Consider the following 19,712-nt stretch of genomic DNA (forward strand, 5'->3'; position numbering starts at 1 on the left):
TCTAGGACCGAGAACATAAAGTAGAAACCTTGGCTACTAAGTGCATACGCTATTTAATAAACACCAGGTAATGAGTGCCAAATTTTGTCTTAACAGGAACCCATAGGTAACAACTATATGTGTAGGAGTTCGGAAGCTAGCTATCAAACCGCTACACTACCAAGAGGTAGGACGATGTCAACTCGAGGGGTTGACGTTGCTAGGACCGTACTGTGAGAATAGGGGGCTTCGTATCTTGTTTGAAATTAGTTGTATGTTATCCTGAGTCATAGTGCAATTACTACTTCTCTAACAATAGCAATGGCCGCTCGGCTCCAAGTTATGAATTCATTGACAGTATATGGAAAGCTAAGCTATGTTTCGACTTTGGTGCTACTTCTTCATATTGAACCGAACGTTCTCTTCTATGAGACGGATGCTGTGATGGTCAAACCAAACTATGATATATAATTTTTCTTAGGCGAAGATTTCCGCGTAAGCCGGCCATCCTGTGCTCGAAGCACCCATACAACATAGCAGACTCTTTTCACCGTTTATCTCGCAATAGCAAGCTACTGAAAATCATGGAGGGTATATATGGAAAATATATTAATGATGGAAAGCCCAGTAATGGTTAGTAATAGCTGAATTGGGTTGGCAGGTGCGCTTTAACTGAACACGCAAGCAAACACAAAACGGCACTTGTGAAAGGAACGGCGGTCGGCTGTGCGAGGAATATGAAACTGTTCTAATACTTACAGTCACTAATACAGGATGTTGACATTGATACAGCAAGCATGAGCTTGATCTCTTAGTACTAGTCATTCATGAATGTTTTTCTTATTTTAATGGCATTATCCGGTTAAATATTTTCATTAACTGAAACAATAGCTTTAACTCTTTACTATACTAATTCCCAATGGATTTGCCAGTTATTTGGGTACTTAGATAGCACTGGTATTTAGCTAATAAGCCTTAAGTTCGCGAAGTTAGAGGACGACAGTGAACAGGTGCAGAATATGTGAATGTCCCATGAGGGATTCGTTAAATAAAACCTACTTACCTACCTAGGTACCTTATATAATACTTATGATATAAGCCTGATAGTATTGAACTTTCTCTCATCTGAGACTCGAACTTGATTGTTAACCATGCATTATTCACCCTTCTGGTTTCACTGTAGGTGTGCCAACCTCAGCAATGTCTATACATTTAGGTTAGGTACCTACATAGGTAGGTATATACGTTAGGTAGTTTGTATTCTTCTAGTTAGATCATCCCTATCCTCTTCCCAGAATAGAATTATCGACTGCCTGCCTACCCAGGTATCTGTTGCTTTGTAACAGGATTTTGGATAGTGAGTGTGCGAAATAGGTAGCATGCGCTTAGGAGAGTCTGGCTCCTGTTTAACGGCGATCATAAGTATAGGCTGGTATCTAACATAACACAAAAGAACCCAATTCTAGATGCCGGTTAAATGTAGATTTGATGCCTAAACACTCAGTAATGGTGGAAATCGAGCTCACTGGTATATAATGACGCAAGGCTCGATCACAAGCCTTCAATACGAATCGTCATCTCTAATGACCTCCTTTTTCTAAGTGCTTAGCTAGTATCGGGTTCACCAAGACGACGAACATGACAACAAACAATTGTAAACTTTGTTTATTATATTAACTTGTGGCTGTAGCCGGTATATTTACCCCAGTTCTCTCTTCATTCTATGTTGCTTTAATGTAAAGGGGAAAGGGGAGAGAAACATAAAAGTATAGCTCTCTAAGCTGACTTCAACTGCTTCGATGTTTTTAAAATGTAACCACTTGGTTGGTTTCTTTTCTACCTACCTCTAAGGCATGGCCTATTTCTTGATGGACTCGCAGCGAAGTCGTGACATGGTAGGATGGTGTCGATAAACCTACCTAACCTGTTCCGTCTTGAGTTTGCTCCGCACCCAAACATTTGGATGGGAATTTAATGTAACAGAACACAGATATTGATCGAAAATTCGCCGTCGCGTATTAATTTTTCCTACCTACCGAGTATGCGTGTATCCATTATTTTATATAGGGGGTAAATTTAGTTTCCCCTTTCCGTTCCGAAACACCTCATGAATAAGACTGACCGAACGCCGTAATGCTTGCTTCACTCTCTCCCTTCCCCGGCTCTAGTACTATTTTGTAGGAATAGCCTAACCCAATAATAAAACAAGCCCCTTAATAGACACGCCCAGAGCTTTCCCACCAGACGACCAAGGCTAAGATCACTTGCGCTTGTGCTGCTCGAAGATGTTCCTCATGTGTTCGTTCTCGAATTTCTTCTGAACGCGCGAGGCCTTCTTTCGCTTCGGCGGCGCCTTTTGGCCGAGGTTCGCATCTGTCTTCCCCTCGCTCGTAGCCTTCTGACCCAACGCCTTCAGCTTCCTAGGCATGTCATCGACGGAGGGTAGGGCTTCTTGGAACCACATGACTCGGAACTCCGGATCGACCTCGTGGTGCAGTTCTGGGAAATCGGGCCAGATGAATCGCGCGTGGGTGTCCTTCTTGGTGCGAATACCCATAACCCTGTGTTCCTGCTCCAGTTCTTCGATCGCGGCATCGCAGTCCGGCCAGCCATCTTTGATATCTTTAATCGATAGGCCTGCTTGATCCTTCCTGTGTTGTAGGTATTCCAAGAGTTTTATCTTGGAATTCACTCCAGGTAATTTGGCTCTATACTCATAGGTACCGGCACGCCAATCAAATTGCTGGCCTTTGACTTTGGGAGCAGGGTTGAACTGAACACGAGAATGCGTCTTCAAATTGTGAACGAACACGCGTTGCTGGTCCTCGGGAAGATGCTGTAGCGTCAGGTGGTCCAGGATTTCTTGTATAGGTTTAGGACTGCCTTTCGCTTTGAGGAAATCGACAGCGTATTGTAGATGCGTGTTGCTATGCTCGCCGATATCTCTCGCTGCGGCGGCTGCAGCTGCAGCTGCAGGTGTCGGAGTCGAAGCATAATCCCTCGTAAAACTCTCATCGCGTTTTTGGCGCTTGATGTCGGACTTAGTTGGATTCGCTCCGGATGGCGATGCGGTCGATGAAGCAGGCGCCGACCTTTTTATGCCATTCGCGGGTTTTAAGGGAGACATGATGGGGTGTTTCGGAATCGATTCGTATAGTTTATGCGACGTCGCGACGAGGGATTTTTATTGATGAAAGAGATCTCGTCAAAAGCGCAGGATGATGGAAAGAATGAAGAATGAAAAGACGAGGCTGAATAATACCTTCAATTGTTAGGTAATGTTTTAATGTTCTAAAATTAGGCCCACTAATTACATCGATTAGGTGCATCCACGCTTGTAAGGTTTAGTGGGTTTCCGGTGGGGTGTCTTGGAAAGTTGGGATGAATCTTATCCTTATCAGTTCTTTTTCTTTGACAAAATATTGGGACACCTTGGGACGTTCTTGGGACGTCCACGTATTCCTTAGAAAAAGGATCAAAGAAGCAACGTATCTTTCTTTACAAACAATCGGGATCTGTTATATTGTCGCATTAATACTAAACTATTGTCACAATGAATAGCTCTATGTCATTTTAATAACACAACGAAGGTTTAGAATACGAATGCTACTTAAATGATTTATTACCTATCCCTCCTAGTGATTGTTCTGTTACTGTTATTAAAGACGGGAAATGTATTGGACGCCATGCGTGTAATCAATGGTTGGAGATAAATATTCCGAATTATATTAATTCATTGCTACAGTACTTCCTACTCCTTTCGATCATCGGAATTATTAAAACTGCCTTTTTATTAAAAAAGTGACTGCTGTCTTCTAGCAAGTTCATCTCTCTACTAATGTTAAATGAGCTATCTATATTTTCATCCGACTTGGTGTTCTAAATTAACTAAGAAAGTCTGAATGATGGTAAGAACAATGGACCAATGCATCGCGAAGAACTAAATAGCTCCATCTATTGAGTACCTTTCATCAAATACATTGCCCAGAGGATATAAATCGTCCATCCCCTGAATCATCCTGGACGCTCTTAATCCCCAAACAATTCACTCCGAAATGTACGATCCCGTTTAAGCCTCTTTGCCTTGCTGCGCCTGGAAGTATTGGAATGCACCGAAACCAAGTAAACCTCCGATGAAGATAATGGCGTACAAAGCAGTTCCCATACCAGCAGAGCTTGTGTTGGCGGCAGGCGCAAGAGATGACTGTCGGTCCTTGGGGGAAGGGTCACCGGGCTGTATTCAAAAACCGTCAGCATGTCGGAAACAAGAGAGAGAGGTATGGCTTATTTCTTTATTTTTAGAGACATAGGGAATAGGACATGTCTCTCTTACCTGTCGCTTAAGAGTACCGACGAGGAGTTGTTCTAAGGTCTCTCGAGCTTCGTCACTGTGGCCGACATCTTCGAAAGCTTCCGTCGCATCTTGGCCACCGACATCTAACAAAACTTCTTCACCACCACTATGAAGAGGAGACGAGTCAGCTTATACGCCACCAAGTCCGAGTATTGGCGAGTTGCTGCAAGGCGGGGAAGAAATTGCGACTCGGGGATCGCATCATACGTTGGAGTTGGAGTACTTACGGATGTTCATCGACGAATTTTGTGCAATCGTAGACCTTATCGTGGATAACAACAAAAAGATCCTTCTTAGTGTTGTGCTCAGCAATATCCTGGTAGGTGTACTCCTTGTCCGCCATTTTGAATTTGTTGTATTTAATATTTTTGAGGTTTAAAAGAGGAAAAATATCAATAGAAACCGCTTGCTACGCAGACTTTCGAATCGAGATGAAGGCACTGGATGCACGGGAACGGGAACGGAGTTCGGAGATTGTTGAGGAACTTGTGGAAAGTTGGGGGATAAGAGAGCTTATGAAATTAATTGTATTGGTGGTTGAACTTCTTTAAGTTGGACTTGTCTTTTTCCCCTAGAAAATTTCGGAGCTAGCGGTCTGCGGAGTGCCACGGCAGCACGGGCACCCCCCATTCACACAAGTCCTAGCGAATCAGGACTTCCCTAATTCATTTATCAGGATGCTATGGGGATCCTTGGATAAGCTCACCTAAGATAATGGGTCAAATGGACCCTGAGATTGGTTAGCTGCTTCCTTGACCCGTACTACAAGCTACGTACACCTGGAAGCTACCTAGCCCTTCTGCCCTTATTCCTGAGTTATGTACAAGAATCTTATGCACGCCTCGGCTGGTCGGTTATGTATTCCTCTTAAGACCGGATAGTCGGTCGGTACCTGCTTTGCGAGCATTGTGTAAGAGGTAGCATTGCATAATTTTATTGGTTATTTAACTGTACGAATCGTACCTACTTAGATAATTTGATAACAGATATTGAGATTTCTCAGACTTTGATAAAGTACACGGCATTTTGTCGCAACAATTATATTTGTAATTGATGAAATAAACTGCATTATATCTCCTAAATTGTTAGTGGGCATCGGTATGCATCGAATATATGAGGAATCGAATACGCTTTTACTTTCTTCTGTCTTATCCGGGTTGATCACGGATCTATATGGCACTGGTGTCAATGTTCACCCTCCGATTACATTGACCCCCATGGTCCGGATCTGAGGTTTCCGTCCGGTTTTATATTCACGCTCAATAATGATATAGACTGTAGCGTATGATACCTACTATTTCGACTTTAATACCAACTGCCTTTTTATGAACATATCTTGTCAGTTATCAGCCTACCTGGGCAGTTCTCATACCTACCTAAATAATGACCCTTCTCGAAAGGCCCGGGATGCTGCATTGTGGAATCGTGGTGAAATCCTCGGAAGCTTTCTTGAACGAATACGAAGAGCGGGGATCACCAAGAGACTGAGCTGCAACGAGTTTTCTATACAAGGTTGAAGAACTCAGCTGCTGGGGTTCCAATTGCCTTCCATTGTTCAATGGCCTCCCCAGCCATCAAACCAGCGACAAAACACTCTCCGATGAAAGAATATCTGTCCTCACCTAGGTCTCGAATTACATAAGGCACTTTACCACCAAATAGGACGACAACTATATCGTCCCTTTCCATCGTTTCGGGACCTATTCCCATCAAATTTCCTTCCGTGATGAAAAATCGTCTATGTAAGCAAACTCTTGTGAAGGCCTCGTGGAACCGGACCGAGCTAGAAGACTTAAGAAGATTATCAGTCCACTTGCGTTTTTGACTGATTCCAGAAATTTGTATTCGCTTCCTAAACTGCTGGAGTAGCCATTGTACTGCATCATCAAGAAATTCGGGATCCTCGTTGATCGGCTTTTTCGTGTCGCTGAGACCTGCGGTGAGCGTTGAAACAAAAGTATACGGTATATTCTTCGGCTGGTACATCTCTGGTCTCCTGTCTTCTAGGTTATTCGCCTTGTCGGCCCAGTGTGCTATCAAACTCCAAGCTGCCCCAACGAAATCACGTTCCTCTTTGTACGTCTTGTGTCGGAATCTATAGCTGACAAGCTTATCACTGTATTCCCTTATTCCACCGCTGGGGACCCTGGTACCTCTAACGCAAAGGCATCCCGGATCAGTCGAATCTCCAAATGTCAAATGCTCATTATTGCTTGCATTGTAAGGTGGGTTATCCTGGTTGTGGCTAACTAACTCCACGCATGCCTTTGGCTGGCTCCAGTCGGGAACCCAAGATGGCCATGCGGTGGTTTTTAAACCTTGGATTCCACCAGCATGAGATAAGGCCGAAAGCTCACCGTGTTCTATGAGGAGAAAGCGAATGACGCTGCGATAAACCTCATCAATAGGCTTACCGTAGACAGGTTCGATCAGCGTGTCAATCCTCTTCGTATTTGAGGTCTCCTCTGCTAAACTGTAGGTTGCGTATACTTTGTCTTCTTTGAGGGCTGCTTTCCTCCCTCGAACGTCGCGCAACATCTGAAGCAATGGCTGCCTCTTTCCTGGTTTTATGTGCATGTGCCACATTGCAGCTACTTCGGATATAGAGAGAAGGTCCCCTAACTCTCCCTTGAACTCAACATTGGTGGGCAACGCAAACCCATGGGTCTGAAACCACGCGGCCGCTTGACCTATGGCCGCCCAGTGAACCTCCCATTCCCCCAAAATAACTATGGCGCGTGGAGCAAGGACGACTTCCTGCACGACCCAAACGCGTTGGAACCACAAGTTATCGAAGAACTCCCGAAGGTACTGCCAATCTTCAGCCGACGCGTTGGGAAAGCCGTGTACTAAGTTTCGATATATGGTATCTGCAGCAGATTTGGATGCTGTAGAGTATCCCTCCCCAGCCTGAACGTTTCTCAACGCTTGTGCAATCATCGTCAGCACGACTGGCATCTTCCCGCGCTGACTGATGGGCCTGCTCCGTTGCCTTAGAAATGCGGGTACTCCTGTCAGTAGTTGTAATTCCGGGGTTGGCTGATTAGTTGGATGTGCGGTGTTTGGTAATTTGCCTAACCATATCTTGACCGTATGGGCATTGGCATAAATTTTATTCATGGCCTTTACCTGGAGCGACTTCTCAGAATTGTCGTTTTGGTTGATACAGAGAGCATCGATCCATATGGGCCTTTCCTATATGAGATTATTACGATTTGGACGTATCTATCACCCATCTCGAACGAGTCGCCTCACCTGTTGAAAGTCGGAACGCTCTCGCTTTTCCTGCCGATTCGAGGCGATCCCGCGCCAAACATTGCGACTCGAGTGGAGAGGGTGATCTTCTGGCCAAGTGACGACCGAATCCCAGTTTGGGAGCGGACGGAGATATCTCATCGCCTCGATCAAGTTCTTGGTGACTGTCATCCTCTGGCCATTACACATGATAGGCTCCTCCGACAGTTCAGTACCCCAGACATATGATATCGCGTCAAAAATTGGCGCCTCTTCTACGTTGCTGACCACGACGAGACTACAATTAATGGCTTCGGAAGCGAAACCCGGCATGATTAATAACAAACGCATCGACCCTGCCGGAAGGGGTTGGTAAATATGTTGGTTTGCCATTTCACCGCGCTCGACGTGAGGATCTATCCGAATACTGCTCTTTTTTGCACGATACCTCTTATATATACGGTTTCAGATGATTACGATCGTACCTTTCTTATTAGAATGAGAAGAAGGTACTATAAGCCCTCACCCACTGTTAAGGAATCGGAGTTAGTGCTAAACAAGCAATAAAAACGCCCCTCAGCAGAGCTATTTCTGGCATGAAACGCCTTCCCATAGGCTGTGATCTCTTAAAGCTGCTTATGCTCGATCAGCGCTTGTTCTCAGCCCCCATGCCTGCCTTACGCATGTCCGACTTCTTTGGGGTTACATCTGATACTAAATGGATGCTAATCCTTGAATTAGGTCGACATGTCACATTTGTAAGGCAAAAGCGACTTTCACGATCTTTATTTCCATCTTAGGTTTCTTTCTCATCGGGAATCAAACTTTAACTTCATTTTGAGACCATACGTATCTGCTGTATTCAATTTTATCTTGTCTGGGTATGATGAGGGTATTTTCAAATATTAGGAGAGACCTCGCCCTACGGAATGCTAGTGAGTCTTGACCAAGGAATATGGACCTAATTATGTCAGGACTTGTTACTGAGCGACTCCATAGCTGTTTACGCGCAATGGTAATGGATCATTTATCAGTTATGGAATATATGTGTTACTTTTTTCTAAGTTTACCCTCTCAGGCTCGGAGTTTTGTCAGCCCTCTCTTTCATATTGACGAGAGTTTACTGGATCATCGCATACGACAGCTTTAGCAGCAATTCGAAAAAACTCCAAACACTGGGTCGACTATTGGATATGATGTACGTCTGCTTTAAGCTTATTCCCACCCATCCTGGAGTTCCTTTTTAGAAATGGCCTCTTAACAGTTCTTAGCTTCTTCCCCCTCTGCCTATTTTTAATGGAGACGCCTCCCAGCCTCCGCCGCTGGCGCGTGATCTTCGGCATCAGCCTGGGCTATTGCTACGCCCGCTCGATGCTAGGCTTCGTGATGTCTATACCCAACCTATCCCACAACGTGCCGGCAGGCATCGTCATGTTCTTCGGCAGCTTCGTCGGGATCGCGCTGTACTTCTCCCTGTCCGGGAACATGCTGCTCCGCGGCGAGTCGGAGGACTTCTATTCGTGCCGCTCGCGGGCGCTGTTCTACGCGGGATACACGTTTTCCGTAGCCGTGGGCGGGCGCGGGAAACCGATAGACCCCCCGTACGCCTGCACCATATCCCCGCTCTGGTTCCTCCGCCCGGGACGGGTTCTCGCGCTCAGGTGGTGGTCCGGCGCGACGTGCTGCGTCGAGCTGGCAGAGGTGCTTGCGGCGGCGGCGGCGCTCGCATATTTCGTCGCGTGGTGGGCTGGGCATGACTATGTGTTTACGCGGACGCTGGGGGGCCCGGGGGTCGAGCTCATGCCCAGGGTGAGTGTTGGGCTGGCGCCGCGCGATGACTCGATAGGGCAGGATGAGGGGAGGATTATGTTGACTTGATTATATAGGTACCTAGGTAGGTACCTAAGGTATACTGTGTGGCTGGCGATGGGAGTCTTGATTTAGATGCCGGTATTATAGGGTAAAGGGGAAAAGAGCAAAGGTAGAAGAGTCTTGATAATTTAATATGACAGCTCAGCCTTGTCAACTATTCTATTGGGATTGCCGACCCGACCCGTCACCCTGTTAGATTCGAAGCAAAAAGTGCCTATTTTCGAAAATCGTAAAAGTGGTTATTTCTACGCTTTTAATTATATCTTCCACCGGTACCAAAGGCTAATGGAGATGTGAATTGCTTAGATTTCTTTGTAAGCAGAAGTAATGCTTTCTTGTAGGTTAGGAGCTAGGTAGGTAGGTAGCTTAGAGTAGCTTAGTGCCCTTGTTCCTGGGCTATCTAGAGTCTGATAGCACATGGCAAAATGCGTAATGAGCTATATCAAGGCAGCACGGGTCTCTTTTCTCTTATGAATCCCCAATAGGCCTAGTATATCCGAGACACAAGCTCTCTTAAGTCCTCATCACTCATAGAAGTATCTAAGGGAGGTACGTGCTCATGAAAAATTCATTGTTCGGCGTATGCTAAGCTAAAAATTACTCGGGCTGGCTAAGTACAGCATAACACCCCTGACCTCGAACCAGTTAGGTCATCGTTCCGCGTCAATCAAAAGGCATCGCAGCTACCTTCTCCCCTCCGCACCGCACAATTTACCTAGGTAGGTAGGTATATCTTAGGTACTATCTATCTATCCTCTCCTCGCCGCCCCGCCGATATCCTGGCCGACGCGGTAGCTAGCGACCTTATCCCACTCGATCTTCTGGCGGGTGACGGGCAGCTGCCTGCGGAGGCCCTTGAAGGCGCCCTCGCTCAGGCTCGTGAACCCGCGGTTCAGCTCCTCCTGGTACCTGCGCTCGGCGGCGCCGATCTCCCGCGCGATGGCGGCGCCGGTGCCGCCGGAAACGGACGTGGGCGCGACGGGCTTGCTCGTGAGCAGCCGCACGTTGCCGTCCTCGTAGTAGTGCACGTCGACCTTGACGCTGCCCTCGAGCGTGCTCGCGGCCGGGTCGAAGACGTAGAGCGAGCGCCAGCGGCCGTTCCTTGGGACGCGTGAGCAGTCTGTACATCTTGATAGGGGGGGATGCGGTGGGTGATTGTGATTGTTCTGTGGATGGGTTGTTGGGCTGGTGTTGGTGGAGAAGAATAGGAATAAGGGAGCAGTACCAGTAGTTGTTAGGGCTGTATTTGTTCGCCACGATTATCACCGCGATCTTGGTGTCGTTCTCGATCGGGTACACGCCGTATGAACCGTTGGGGAAGTGTTCCTTGACATATGCGGATATGCTCTTTAGTGTCGACTTCCTGCGCTCTGCCTGTCAGCCGACATATTCTATACCAATACCTACAAACCATTTCCCCCCTTTTCTCTCATCGCAACATAAAGAGGTTTATTCGTACACTAAATCTGTCTGGGGACCTTCCAGCACGTAGCTCTGAACATTGCTCGCTTTTTGGGTGGTGTGATCGAAGGAGAAGCTCGAAGAGCTTTCCACATCGTAGTATCGTCCGTCGCCGAGGGAGCTGTGGGAGCTGATAATGACGTGCTGGCTGCTGCCGGGCAGCTTGGCGGTGACGAACTGCTCTTCATTGTATCTCTCGAAGGCGGGTCCTAGCTTAGAGACGATGTCGGGTTCGTTGAAGGTTAAGGCTTTGATGTCTGTAGGAGTTATGAAGCATTAGTTACTATCTTATGTTGGATTAGTAGAATAGCTGCGTAAATAGGTTCGGTTTATACCATTTATGACATCGGCGAGCTATTTGACATGTGTAAGTTAGCTTGCGATGCTTCAACGCATATAAATAGCTGTTAAACGTACCTCGCCAGGGGGTGCACCCTCTACGAAGGACTCGACGGTTTCCAGAGCGGTCGCCATATTGAGTCTGTGTGCAGTGTGCAGAGAGATTAATTAATCCAGGTAAGTTGAGAACTTCCTAGCTAAAGTAAGGTACTATTAAATAAATAAAAATATCACAAGCGTTGTTGTCTCCATCACCCCCGATTTACTGGTCACTAGGTATCGAAACGTTAGGTACCTAGGGAGCGCGGGGGTATCTAATCTAAGTGGGGGCTAAGTGCTTTATCGATAACATATGTCCTAATTACGTAGCCTAGTACATACGGATCCGTGCATGGATTTCTTTTTCATTAACATGCACTTTATTCTTTTTTCCATACAACAAACATTGAAGACATTCGAATACTTCCTCTAAAATCCTAAGAATACTAGACTCGCGACTTATATGCATAGGAGGTAGTAAATGGTATTTACAAAGGCACTTCTTAAACCTCATGATTCAACATCTACAGCTCCTGTTTAATATTCTAACAATTTCTTAACTCCGTCATATACTCCTATGCTACAGTTAGCACGAACTATTCATCGCCAAACAATAACAGCTTTGGAAACTTACTGGCTACGTCCGGGATGTTGAACTTCTCAAACATCAATGGAGTAAATATACTCCATCCTGCCACTCGTGATACGGGAGCCTCGAGTCTTATAAATGTGTCTGGGTCTTCTTGGATTGCCGCAGCTACTTCGGCTCCGATTCCTGCGTTGACCATGGACTCGTGGACCACCATGCACCTCCCCGTCTTCCGCACACTCTTAAAAACGCATTCTTTATCCCAAGGATAGACGGTTCGCAAATCGATAAGTTCTATCGAAACCCCCAAGTCTTCTTCTGCCTTTTGGATGGCAGCACTACAAGTGTACAACGGCTGCCCGTACGAGATGATAGTAACGTCCTTGCCCTCCTTGAGTATCTCTGCTTTGGAGAGGGGCAATGTGTATGGACTTGTCGGCACTTGTTCGACGGCTGCTCGATACAGAATTTTGGGCTCCATGAAAACGCACGGGTCATTGCTCCTAATCGCAGAAAGCAATAGGCCCTTAGCTTGGAGTGGAGATCTCGGCATTATCACTCTTAAACCAGGAATATGAGTGAAAAGGCTCTCGGGCGACTGCGAATGGTATAGTGCTCCGTGACCAACACCTCCGCAGGGCATCCTCACCGTCAAGCCGCCCACGCTTCTTCCTGTATTACCTTCGCGGTATCGATACTTAGCAGCTTCGTTTACCAATTGGTCGAAGGCAGGGTAGACGTAGTCGGCAAACTGGATTTCAGCTACGGGCCGCATACCCTCAGCAGCCAATCCGATACCAAACCCCATAATGCCTTGTTCTGTCAAAGGTGTATTAAAGACACGAGCAGCTCCAAAATTCTCTGCGAGCTTCATCGTACAGCGAAACACGCCACCAAAGGAGACATCTTCTCCAAATACCAGAACGTTCTCATCCTCGGCAAGCGCTATTGATAGAGCGTCGTTTATAGCCTGAAATAAGTTCATACGTTTTGCCGTGCTATTCCTGGCTTCTGGTGGTAACTCTGGATTGGCAAGTGCCGTTTGCGAGCTATGTGATAACAGTGGTGTCGTTGAGTAGTCGGGCGGTAAGTTAAGTCGTGCGTTGGGCGGATGTGTAGAGTAGTTTCGACGCCGCGAGAAGCACGCAGCCGAGAATCTAGACTTGTACAAGATGTTGTTGATAATAGGCGTTGAAGCTCTAGCTAAAGGACGAAACGAAATGGAATTCTTCATTGTCACGAGTTCTACCTGCTACCTGTGCGGATTCATGTCTAGTATTCAAAGTATTCGATGGAGAACTTTGCTGAAAAGTAGAAGTGGAATTGAAGGAATCGGTCAAGACAAACCGAAGCCGTCATACGGGATGAGAAGTTGCCCATAACCGACGTCGCTTAGTTGCGGCATTCGGTTCAGAGTAACTTTCGGTTCAGGGAAACTTCGAATTGTTGAACTAAAACCCCACAATCTAACTAACGGGAAGCCCACGAGACCTTAATAAGCCAACCCCGCTAGTGGACCACTAAGCAGCTAAGTATCTTGCACTATGTTCATTGGTCCAAGCTACTGGGTGCAACAAGGTCTTAGCTTACGGTAAATCCGCAATTGGAGAACAACCATCTTTAAAACACAACAACTTTCTGCAAGGATTATTAACTTGATTAACTTGGACAGAGATAGTTGCCCGGTCAACCACAGATTCGCTGTTGAATTGAATACGAACTCTGGACCACGCAAGCTTAACCGGCGCATATTCCTAGGAACCTGACGCAATTGATAAATGACTGCAGATACTTTCCTCAAACGGCCTGCATATTTGTCTCCTCTACAGATTGAGGCACTCGTTAAGAAGAGTCTGTGAATGTATTCATATCACTATTGTATAGGTAGTTACCTGGGTACCTACATACCTGTCTCAACTTTCTCAATCTCTATACCCAGGTGGCATGGCGCACGACGAGGTGGAATCCGACGGCCCTCGGCGTAAGAACCCCGATGCGCACCATCAACGACATAAGAAAATAAGGTCAAGAGAAAATGGCTCTAAGAGGCCGACCTCAGGCGCTGAGGGAACGTCGCGTGGAACTAGCCAAAGGTTGTCAATGGGCGCTCTCGCTCAATTGAATGAGTATAACTCCCTCGAGGCTGCAGAGGAACAACCGAAATCACGAGAGCGCAAACCGAAACGGGATCGACCTCGACGAGAGGAGTACAAAGTTGTTGATGTCGAGTACGAATCACCCAGGAGAGCACGACGTTCTAGGGCCGAGCATGCGTATTCGGAAGGAGAGTATGAATCGCCTAGAAGAGAGCGACGGCGGACGAGGGAATATCGGGACGGAGAAAGGATACGAGAAAGAGGATACGAATCTCAGGGGGCGGAAGATCGGAGGGATCGGCGGCGACATCATAACATAGAAACTGAAAACGAAGAGGATATACCCATTTCAAGAGAAAAAGTACCAAAACATCGCAAAAAGGATCGAAGAGTGGTTAGCGGGGCTATTGTAGAGGAAGGGAGGGCAACTTCAAGGATGAGAGGCGGTGCCGCGAGTAAGCACAGTAGCTACGACAGCTACGACAGTATCGCGCAGGAGAAAGCGGGCATGCAATGGAACATGCCGGGAACAGTCAGAAAGAAAAAACGATGTACGTTTATTAAAGGCCTGATACCAGGCGATCATATTATTAACTTTATATATAGGGATTATAGCAGGCGTTGCGCTTGTGATACTTATCATTATTATAGTGGTAGCAGTCGTCGTAAGCAAGAAGAACCAAGTCAACGGTTCCGGTTCTCATAAGTCCAACCTCGGCGACATCTCGCAGAATGACGTCCCTCCAGCCGCCCGGGGAACGTATCTGGACCCGTTTACATGGTACGACACAACAGACTTCAACGTGACTTATACGAATGAGACGGTAGGCGATCTACCGATTATGGGGCTCTTCATGGACTGGGACGACTCCAAGTCCGCTAATGACAAGGTCCCGGCTATCGAGAAGTCCTGGGGAGATTACGCCAAAACTCCAGCACGAGGGGTTAACCTGGGCGGCTGGCTGTCGCTCGAACCGTTTATTACGCCTTCTCTATTCGACTACGACAGCAGGTTAGGGATCATCGACGAGTGGACTCTATGCAAGCATCTAGGTCCCAAGACGGCGGCTTCAACGCTCGAAAAGCACTACGCGACGTTTGTTACGGAGCAGACGTTCCAGGAAATTCAAGCGGCGGGTCTAGATCACATCCGAATTCCCTACAGCTACTGGGCCGTCCAGACGTACGACGACGACCCGTACGTCTTCCGCACCTCCTGGCGCTACCTCCTGCGCGGGATCGAATGGGCGCGCAAGTACGGGCTACGAGTGAATCTGGACCTACACGCCTTGCCGGGGAGCCAGAACGGCTGGAATCACAGCGGGAGGCAAGGTACCGCCAACTGGCTTAATGGCACGGACGGCGACCTGAACTCCCAGCGGTCGCTCGACGTGCACGACCGCCTGACCAAGTTCTTCGCGCAGGACCGTTACAAGAACATCGTCACGTTCTACGGGCTGGCGAACGAGCCGCGCATGGTGAACCTGCCGGCGGACGCCGTGATATCGTGGACGACGCAGGCGTACGACCTAGCGCGCAATAACGGGGTGACGGCGAATATCGTGTTCGGGGACGGGTTCATGGGGCTGGGCAACTGGCAGGGCAAGCTGACGGGGATGGACGGGCTCGTCTTGGACGTGCACCAGTACGTCATCTTCAACAACGACCAGATCGTGTTCTCGCACCAGAAGAAGGTCCAGTACGCCTGCGACGGCTGGACCCAGCAGACGCAGCTCAGCATGGATACGTCGACCGGGTTCGGCCCCACCATGTTCGCCGAGTGGTCGCAGGCCGACACGGACTGCGCCAAGCACCTGACGAACGTGGGCTGGGGCAACCGGTGGACGGGGACGTACGAATCGGGGAACGCGTCGACGGAGGCGTTGACGCCGCGGTGCCCGACCCAGGACTCGTCGTGCTCGTGCTCCGACGCCAACGCGGACCCGGGGTCCTACTCGGACGCGTACAAGAAGTTCCTCAAGATGTTCGCCGAGGCCCAGATGACCAGCTTCGAGAAGGGTTGGGGCTGGTGGTACTGGACCTGGGACACCGAGGGCGCGACCCAGTGGAGCTACAGGAAGGGCCTCGCCGCCGGCATACTACCCCAGAAGGCCTACGACAAGGACTTCAGCTGCGACGCCGACGTGCCTGATTTCTCGGACCTGAGCGAGACGTATTGAGCGCTGATAGCGACGTATCTTGAATAAGCATTATTTGATGTCCTTGATTTTTTATTTTTCTTCCTGCTTCCTTTGCTGGTTTTTTGCGTGGGGGTGGGCGTTTGGGCTGAAACCGGCGTGTTCTTCGAAGGGGGGCTTAGCATCATCATCTTAACCGGTCACTTACACCCATGCATGCCTAATCTACCTCCAACTTCGCATTCTAGAGGGGTTGTCAAAATGAGCTGAGACCGAGTGCAAATCTATAGACAAACAGGTCATCAATCGCGACAGCTCACTAATCCCCTTGCAGCAATTTCGAAGGGTAGAGCCAAGCGCGGGTAAGAGGTATGCAAGATGCAGCGGTAAAAAACAAGCAAGTAAGCAAGCTAATTTTCCAGCTATACTATCAGACCGGATCTCGCAGACGAGTCAAAGAGGGAAGTGGCGTATAAAGCCGACCGAGAAAAGATTAGCCGCATGTATCCCGCATCCGGTGGCGTCTTCTTTCGGCTCCTAGGCAAAGCTGGAGATGCCAATATCATCATCGTCGTCATCTCGCGCGCATAAGATTGGTTTCATGGAGCAGCAAGCGTTTCGCATATCCGGATTTTGCAAGCGGCTGATTTTTTTTTATTGACATATATATTGGATATGATACATGAAGTAGGTAGGTAGGTAGGGAAAGGAAAGGGGGCAGGGGGAGAGGGTGTGGTGAACGGGGTGGTAGTGGTGGTTAGGTCTCAGTCTATGTAATTATGAAACAAGCAAAATCTGGGTAGATATGAGATGAGCTTGCGTGTATATACTCCACGGAGAAAATCTGGCCATGGCAACATTATCTTGATAAGAAACAAATTTCGCAATGCTCTCACTATTCCCGGTCTCCCCCCCGGATCACCTGCTCCGGATTGTTGTATCAAGCACCATCCACGGGGATCCGCTTTGCATGGGGAAAGAAAGAGGGTGTGTGGAAGCCATTAAGGTAGTATTATGAGGCTCTGCGGTTGAGAGCAGAAAAGCAAAATCTCAAAGCAGACAAAGAGTAACGTAGAACGTTGGTATGCATGGGGAGGAAGAGCGAGTTGATCTCGGTGTGGCTAACCGGGATTTGTTTAGGGATCGGGCCTCTAGGAAGGCCAACCGGTATACACCGAGGCCGATGAAGTAGGGTGGGGGCCGGGACGAAAAAGGAGGCTGATGGAACTGTATGTTGGCCCGGTTTGGATCTTCTGGTTCTTTGCTTTACTGCGTTTCGCGTCCTGCCCACGCCACAGAGTCGCATTGCGGCTGATCCTACATGAGTTAGGTATACTTCGTTTATGCTGACAAGACCTGACAAGTGACAGATGGAATGCAAAAAAAATATCACCTAAATCGACTTAAAGCAAGCGTAAAGCGAATAAGAAAGTGGCTTGATATGCCAGCGTCTAATATCGATGTCTAAATCATACCAACAGACCGCACAAGGGTCCAAGTTCTGTCTGACGAGACGGCTAGAAGCCGGGGATTGGGTTATATTGCCGCGCATACGGGATAAGCGACTCGTTCGATTATGAGGCGGTGGAAGTCAAGTACAAAGCCAGAGGGTATGATTCGGCAGGTTGGCAGGCTAGCTGAATGTCCCGTAAACAACCTCTCATCGTACGTCTTTATCACAGCTTCATCCAGCTGCCCAGAATATTTGCCTCAACTCAATCCGAAGAAGGGCCGAGCCGCACGTTATACGTTCTAGATGAAGTCCTAGATCTAATAAATCTGAATGCAATAATACCTTACGTTAGGTTAGGTAGCCTTGTGAATCTGTGATATCGCAAAGATACCAATAGGCAACGCAGGCCAACGCAGGCAACCTACCTGTTAGCAAACCGTCTTTTCTGTTCCATCTGTCACCGTTAGACTAAACTAAGAGAATTTATGCCGTGCTATAGCCGTTTGAATATGTGCCAAGTCTACGGCTGGTTGCGGTTCGCAACTTACTTCCTTACTTAGACAAGTTTACTCTGAATTCCAGGAACGTAGATATGGAGCGAAATAGAGTCATATACTGTTAGGTCTCGGGGGAAACTCGAAATGGCGCCATTCAAGACCTACCTACCTTAGGTAGCTAACTTCGTACTCCTAACCGTGTTAGGGGTGTTACTTTGATGTGTACCTAACGCAAATACGCCCTTGTCCGGCGGTTATTCCCAAGTTTGATCTATAGAAACCGTAATTACGAGTTGATAGGAGGTAGTTGGTAAAAAACGATACGTGTAGCTGGAACGCAAAATCAGGACCTGCACTAGTGCAGCCCGCATCTGCGGCCGTAAAGACGATCCTACAGCTGAATTCCAGTACGAATGCCGAGAGACACGTCGATGGATAGGTGCTGGAAGGGCATCGACTGATGGTCGCTGTAAGTCGGAAGTAGCACCTAGCTTTCCGAATAAGCCAACTACCCGTGGCAATACCAACATTCTTCTTATCTTTTGTCGCTGTAGACTTAGATGCTATCGAGCGCCACCTCGCATCTCATGATGTCAAACATTGTAGCTTGCTAGGTCATTGGCTCCCTTTGCCTGCGATATGCAGCGCCACAAGGTAGTGTTTTGAACCGACTGTACGAGCCATAGGACGTACTTCTCCTCATCTATGCTTCCCAGTCCGTCGGGCCCAGCTACAGATAAGCTTATTGGCGGCATTGCAGACGTGCGTATCATTTTGACCACTTGGCGATGAATGTATTGGTTAGTTGTCAGAGACCTTGATCGCGACCTTGTAACCTCGTATCAAGTTTTCAATATATGCCCACAACCGATGTACGAGGAGAGCTAATGGGCGTGTCTTTCACGCAAGGTACGATACCTTACCGGATTAACGGTTCACTTGCTGTTAGCTGCTCTTATACTTACAGTTAGAAGTTAAAATACTTCCCCCCTGAAATAGTCCCCTGATACCACTTAGTTAGGCCTAGGAGACGTATTCGCATCAATAGATAGCCATAGTCATAAAGTAAAGCAGATTAGGTTTTGCATATGCTCACCGAATAGACCAATTTTGGAATAGTTTGGGAGTAACCCAGTATTCTGTACTCGGAAGTCCGGGCAGCCTTTTACCATAACTACGCCAAGGGTGTTTCCTCATTTGGAGGGCTTCATCCATCGTGATGGAATGCTATCCAGTAAATTGACCATATCAAACAATTATAACGTTGTATTCGATGCTGAGGATAGCTACCAACACCGTGTACAGACCGTCCGGTTACATAGGGTCTAAGCCTGGCAGCCTAACGCAGATGATGGTGTTGAGCAATGTTAGAGAGAGCCCTTCCTGCGAACTTGTGAGATAATGCAGTGAGACAAAGACAGGGTGCATAGTCGAAAGTCTTCCTCGAAATATTTTTGTAATCGCTTTGTCAGGTTTCTGTGGGCCATCGTGATCTTGCATGTCCGAAGCAACTTTTCCAAGTTAAGGTTCCGTGTCACCAGTTGGGACGAAGTGTAGAACACCTCAGAATAGGTAACGCAATTCTCACGTACAGCATGCTTCGAACCGTGACATCATGTGTGATACCACGATGAGTAACCGCAATATCAGTACCTACGCAG

At 47.7% G+C, this 19,712-nt stretch overlaps 7 protein-coding genes across 7 annotated transcripts; 2 read left to right on the forward strand and 5 right to left on the reverse strand.

Annotated features, from left to right (window-relative positions):
* Positions 1-1,633: 1,633 nt before the first annotated feature.
* F4812DRAFT_410766 (transcription initiation factor IIE, beta subunit) lies at positions 1,634-3,303 on the reverse strand. Its single transcript, XM_047932554.1, has one exon. The coding sequence runs from the start codon at positions 3,104-3,106 to the stop codon at positions 2,240-2,242; it is 867 nt and encodes a 288-aa protein (XP_047795203.1). The 5' UTR covers positions 3,107-3,303; the 3' UTR covers positions 1,634-2,239.
* Positions 3,304-3,705: 402 nt separating this feature from the next.
* On the reverse strand, positions 3,706-5,353 carry F4812DRAFT_31170 (cytochrome b5). Its single transcript, XM_047931352.1, has 4 exons — positions 5,040-5,353; positions 4,561-4,845; positions 4,313-4,439; positions 3,706-4,213 (listed from the first exon to the last, which is right to left on the reverse strand). The coding sequence occupies exons 2-4, from the start codon at positions 4,674-4,676 to the stop codon at positions 4,049-4,051; spliced, it is 408 nt and encodes a 135-aa protein (XP_047795204.1). The 5' UTR covers positions 4,677-4,845; positions 5,040-5,353; the 3' UTR covers positions 3,706-4,048.
* Positions 5,354-5,836: 483 nt separating this feature from the next.
* F4812DRAFT_449178 (heterokaryon incompatibility protein-domain-containing protein) lies at positions 5,837-7,960 on the reverse strand (the record flags this gene model as incomplete). The annotated part of the gene is made up of 2 exons (XM_047935945.1): positions 5,837-7,528; positions 7,589-7,960. The coding sequence occupies 2 exons, from the start codon at positions 7,958-7,960 to the stop codon at positions 5,837-5,839; spliced, it is 2,064 nt and encodes a 687-aa protein (XP_047795205.1).
* Positions 7,961-8,553: 593 nt separating this feature from the next.
* Positions 8,554-9,593, forward strand: F4812DRAFT_31211 (uncharacterized protein). The gene is made up of 3 exons (XM_047931354.1): positions 8,554-8,582; positions 8,646-8,765; positions 8,839-9,593. Exons 2-3 carry the CDS (start codon positions 8,761-8,763, stop codon positions 9,443-9,445), a joined length of 612 nt encoding a protein of 203 aa, XP_047795206.1. The 5' UTR covers positions 8,554-8,582; positions 8,646-8,760; the 3' UTR covers positions 9,446-9,593.
* A 595-nt stretch (positions 9,594-10,188) lies between these two features.
* Positions 10,189-11,374, reverse strand: F4812DRAFT_454713 (F-actin capping protein, alpha subunit; the record flags this gene model as incomplete). The annotated part of the gene is made up of 5 exons (XM_047936690.1): positions 10,189-10,540; positions 10,665-10,802; positions 10,899-11,157; positions 11,236-11,254; positions 11,318-11,374. The coding sequence occupies 5 exons, from the start codon at positions 11,372-11,374 to the stop codon at positions 10,189-10,191; spliced, it is 825 nt and encodes a 274-aa protein (XP_047795207.1).
* F4812DRAFT_31320 (thiamine diphosphate-binding protein) lies at positions 11,231-13,326 on the reverse strand. The gene is made up of 3 exons (XM_047931359.1): positions 11,913-13,326; positions 11,318-11,853; positions 11,231-11,254 (listed from the first exon to the last, which is right to left on the reverse strand). The coding sequence occupies exons 1-2, from the start codon at positions 13,099-13,101 to the stop codon at positions 11,816-11,818; spliced, it is 1,227 nt and encodes a 408-aa protein (XP_047795208.1). The 5' UTR covers positions 13,102-13,326; the 3' UTR covers positions 11,231-11,254; positions 11,318-11,815.
* A 134-nt stretch (positions 13,327-13,460) lies between these two features.
* Positions 13,461-16,820, forward strand: F4812DRAFT_410814 (glycoside hydrolase family 5 protein). Its single transcript, XM_047932555.1, has 2 exons — positions 13,461-14,514; positions 14,570-16,820. The coding sequence occupies exons 1-2, from the start codon at positions 13,812-13,814 to the stop codon at positions 16,141-16,143; spliced, it is 2,277 nt and encodes a 758-aa protein (XP_047795209.1). The 5' UTR covers positions 13,461-13,811; the 3' UTR covers positions 16,144-16,820.
* Positions 16,821-19,712: the final 2,892 nt, after the last annotated feature.

The sequence above is a fragment of the Daldinia caldariorum genome (genome assembly GCF_022478825.1).
Source record: "Daldinia caldariorum strain CBS 122874 unplaced genomic scaffold F4812scaffold_1, whole genome shotgun sequence".
Classification (NCBI taxonomy): Eukaryota; Fungi; Ascomycota; class Sordariomycetes; order Xylariales; family Hypoxylaceae; genus Daldinia; species Daldinia caldariorum.

What these genes read in the sequence shown, in the direction of transcription:
- F4812DRAFT_410766 (XM_047932554.1), bottom strand. Translation starts at nt 3,106, where the DNA reads ATGTCTCCCTTAAAACCCGCGAATGGCATAAAAAGGTCGGCGCCTGCT.
- F4812DRAFT_31170 (XM_047931352.1), bottom strand. Translation starts at nt 4,676, where the DNA reads ATGGCGGACAAGGAGTACACCTACCAGGATATTGCTGAGCACAACACT. An exon ending in AAATTCGTCGATGAACATCC is followed by an intron (nt 4,440 to 4,560) that starts GTAAGTACTCCA and finishes TCCTCTTCATAG; the next exon opens with TGGTGGTGAAGAAGTTTTGT. An exon ending in TCGGTACTCTTAAGCGACAG is followed by an intron (nt 4,214 to 4,312) that starts GTAAGAGAGACA and finishes TTTTGAATACAG; the next exon opens with CCCGGTGACCCTTCCCCCAA.
- F4812DRAFT_31320 (XM_047931359.1), bottom strand. Translation starts at nt 13,101, where the DNA reads ATGAAGAATTCCATTTCGTTTCGTCCTTTAGCTAGAGCTTCAACGCCT. An exon ending in CAACATCCCGGACGTAGCCA is followed by an intron (nt 11,854 to 11,912) that starts GTAAGTTTCCAA and finishes ACTGTAGCATAG; the next exon opens with GAGTATATGACGGAGTTAAG.
- F4812DRAFT_410814 (XM_047932555.1), top strand. Translation starts at nt 13,812, where the DNA reads ATGGCGCACGACGAGGTGGAATCCGACGGCCCTCGGCGTAAGAACCCC. An exon ending in AGTCAGAAAGAAAAAACGAT is followed by an intron (nt 14,515 to 14,569) that starts GTACGTTTATTA and finishes CTTTATATATAG; the next exon opens with GGATTATAGCAGGCGTTGCG.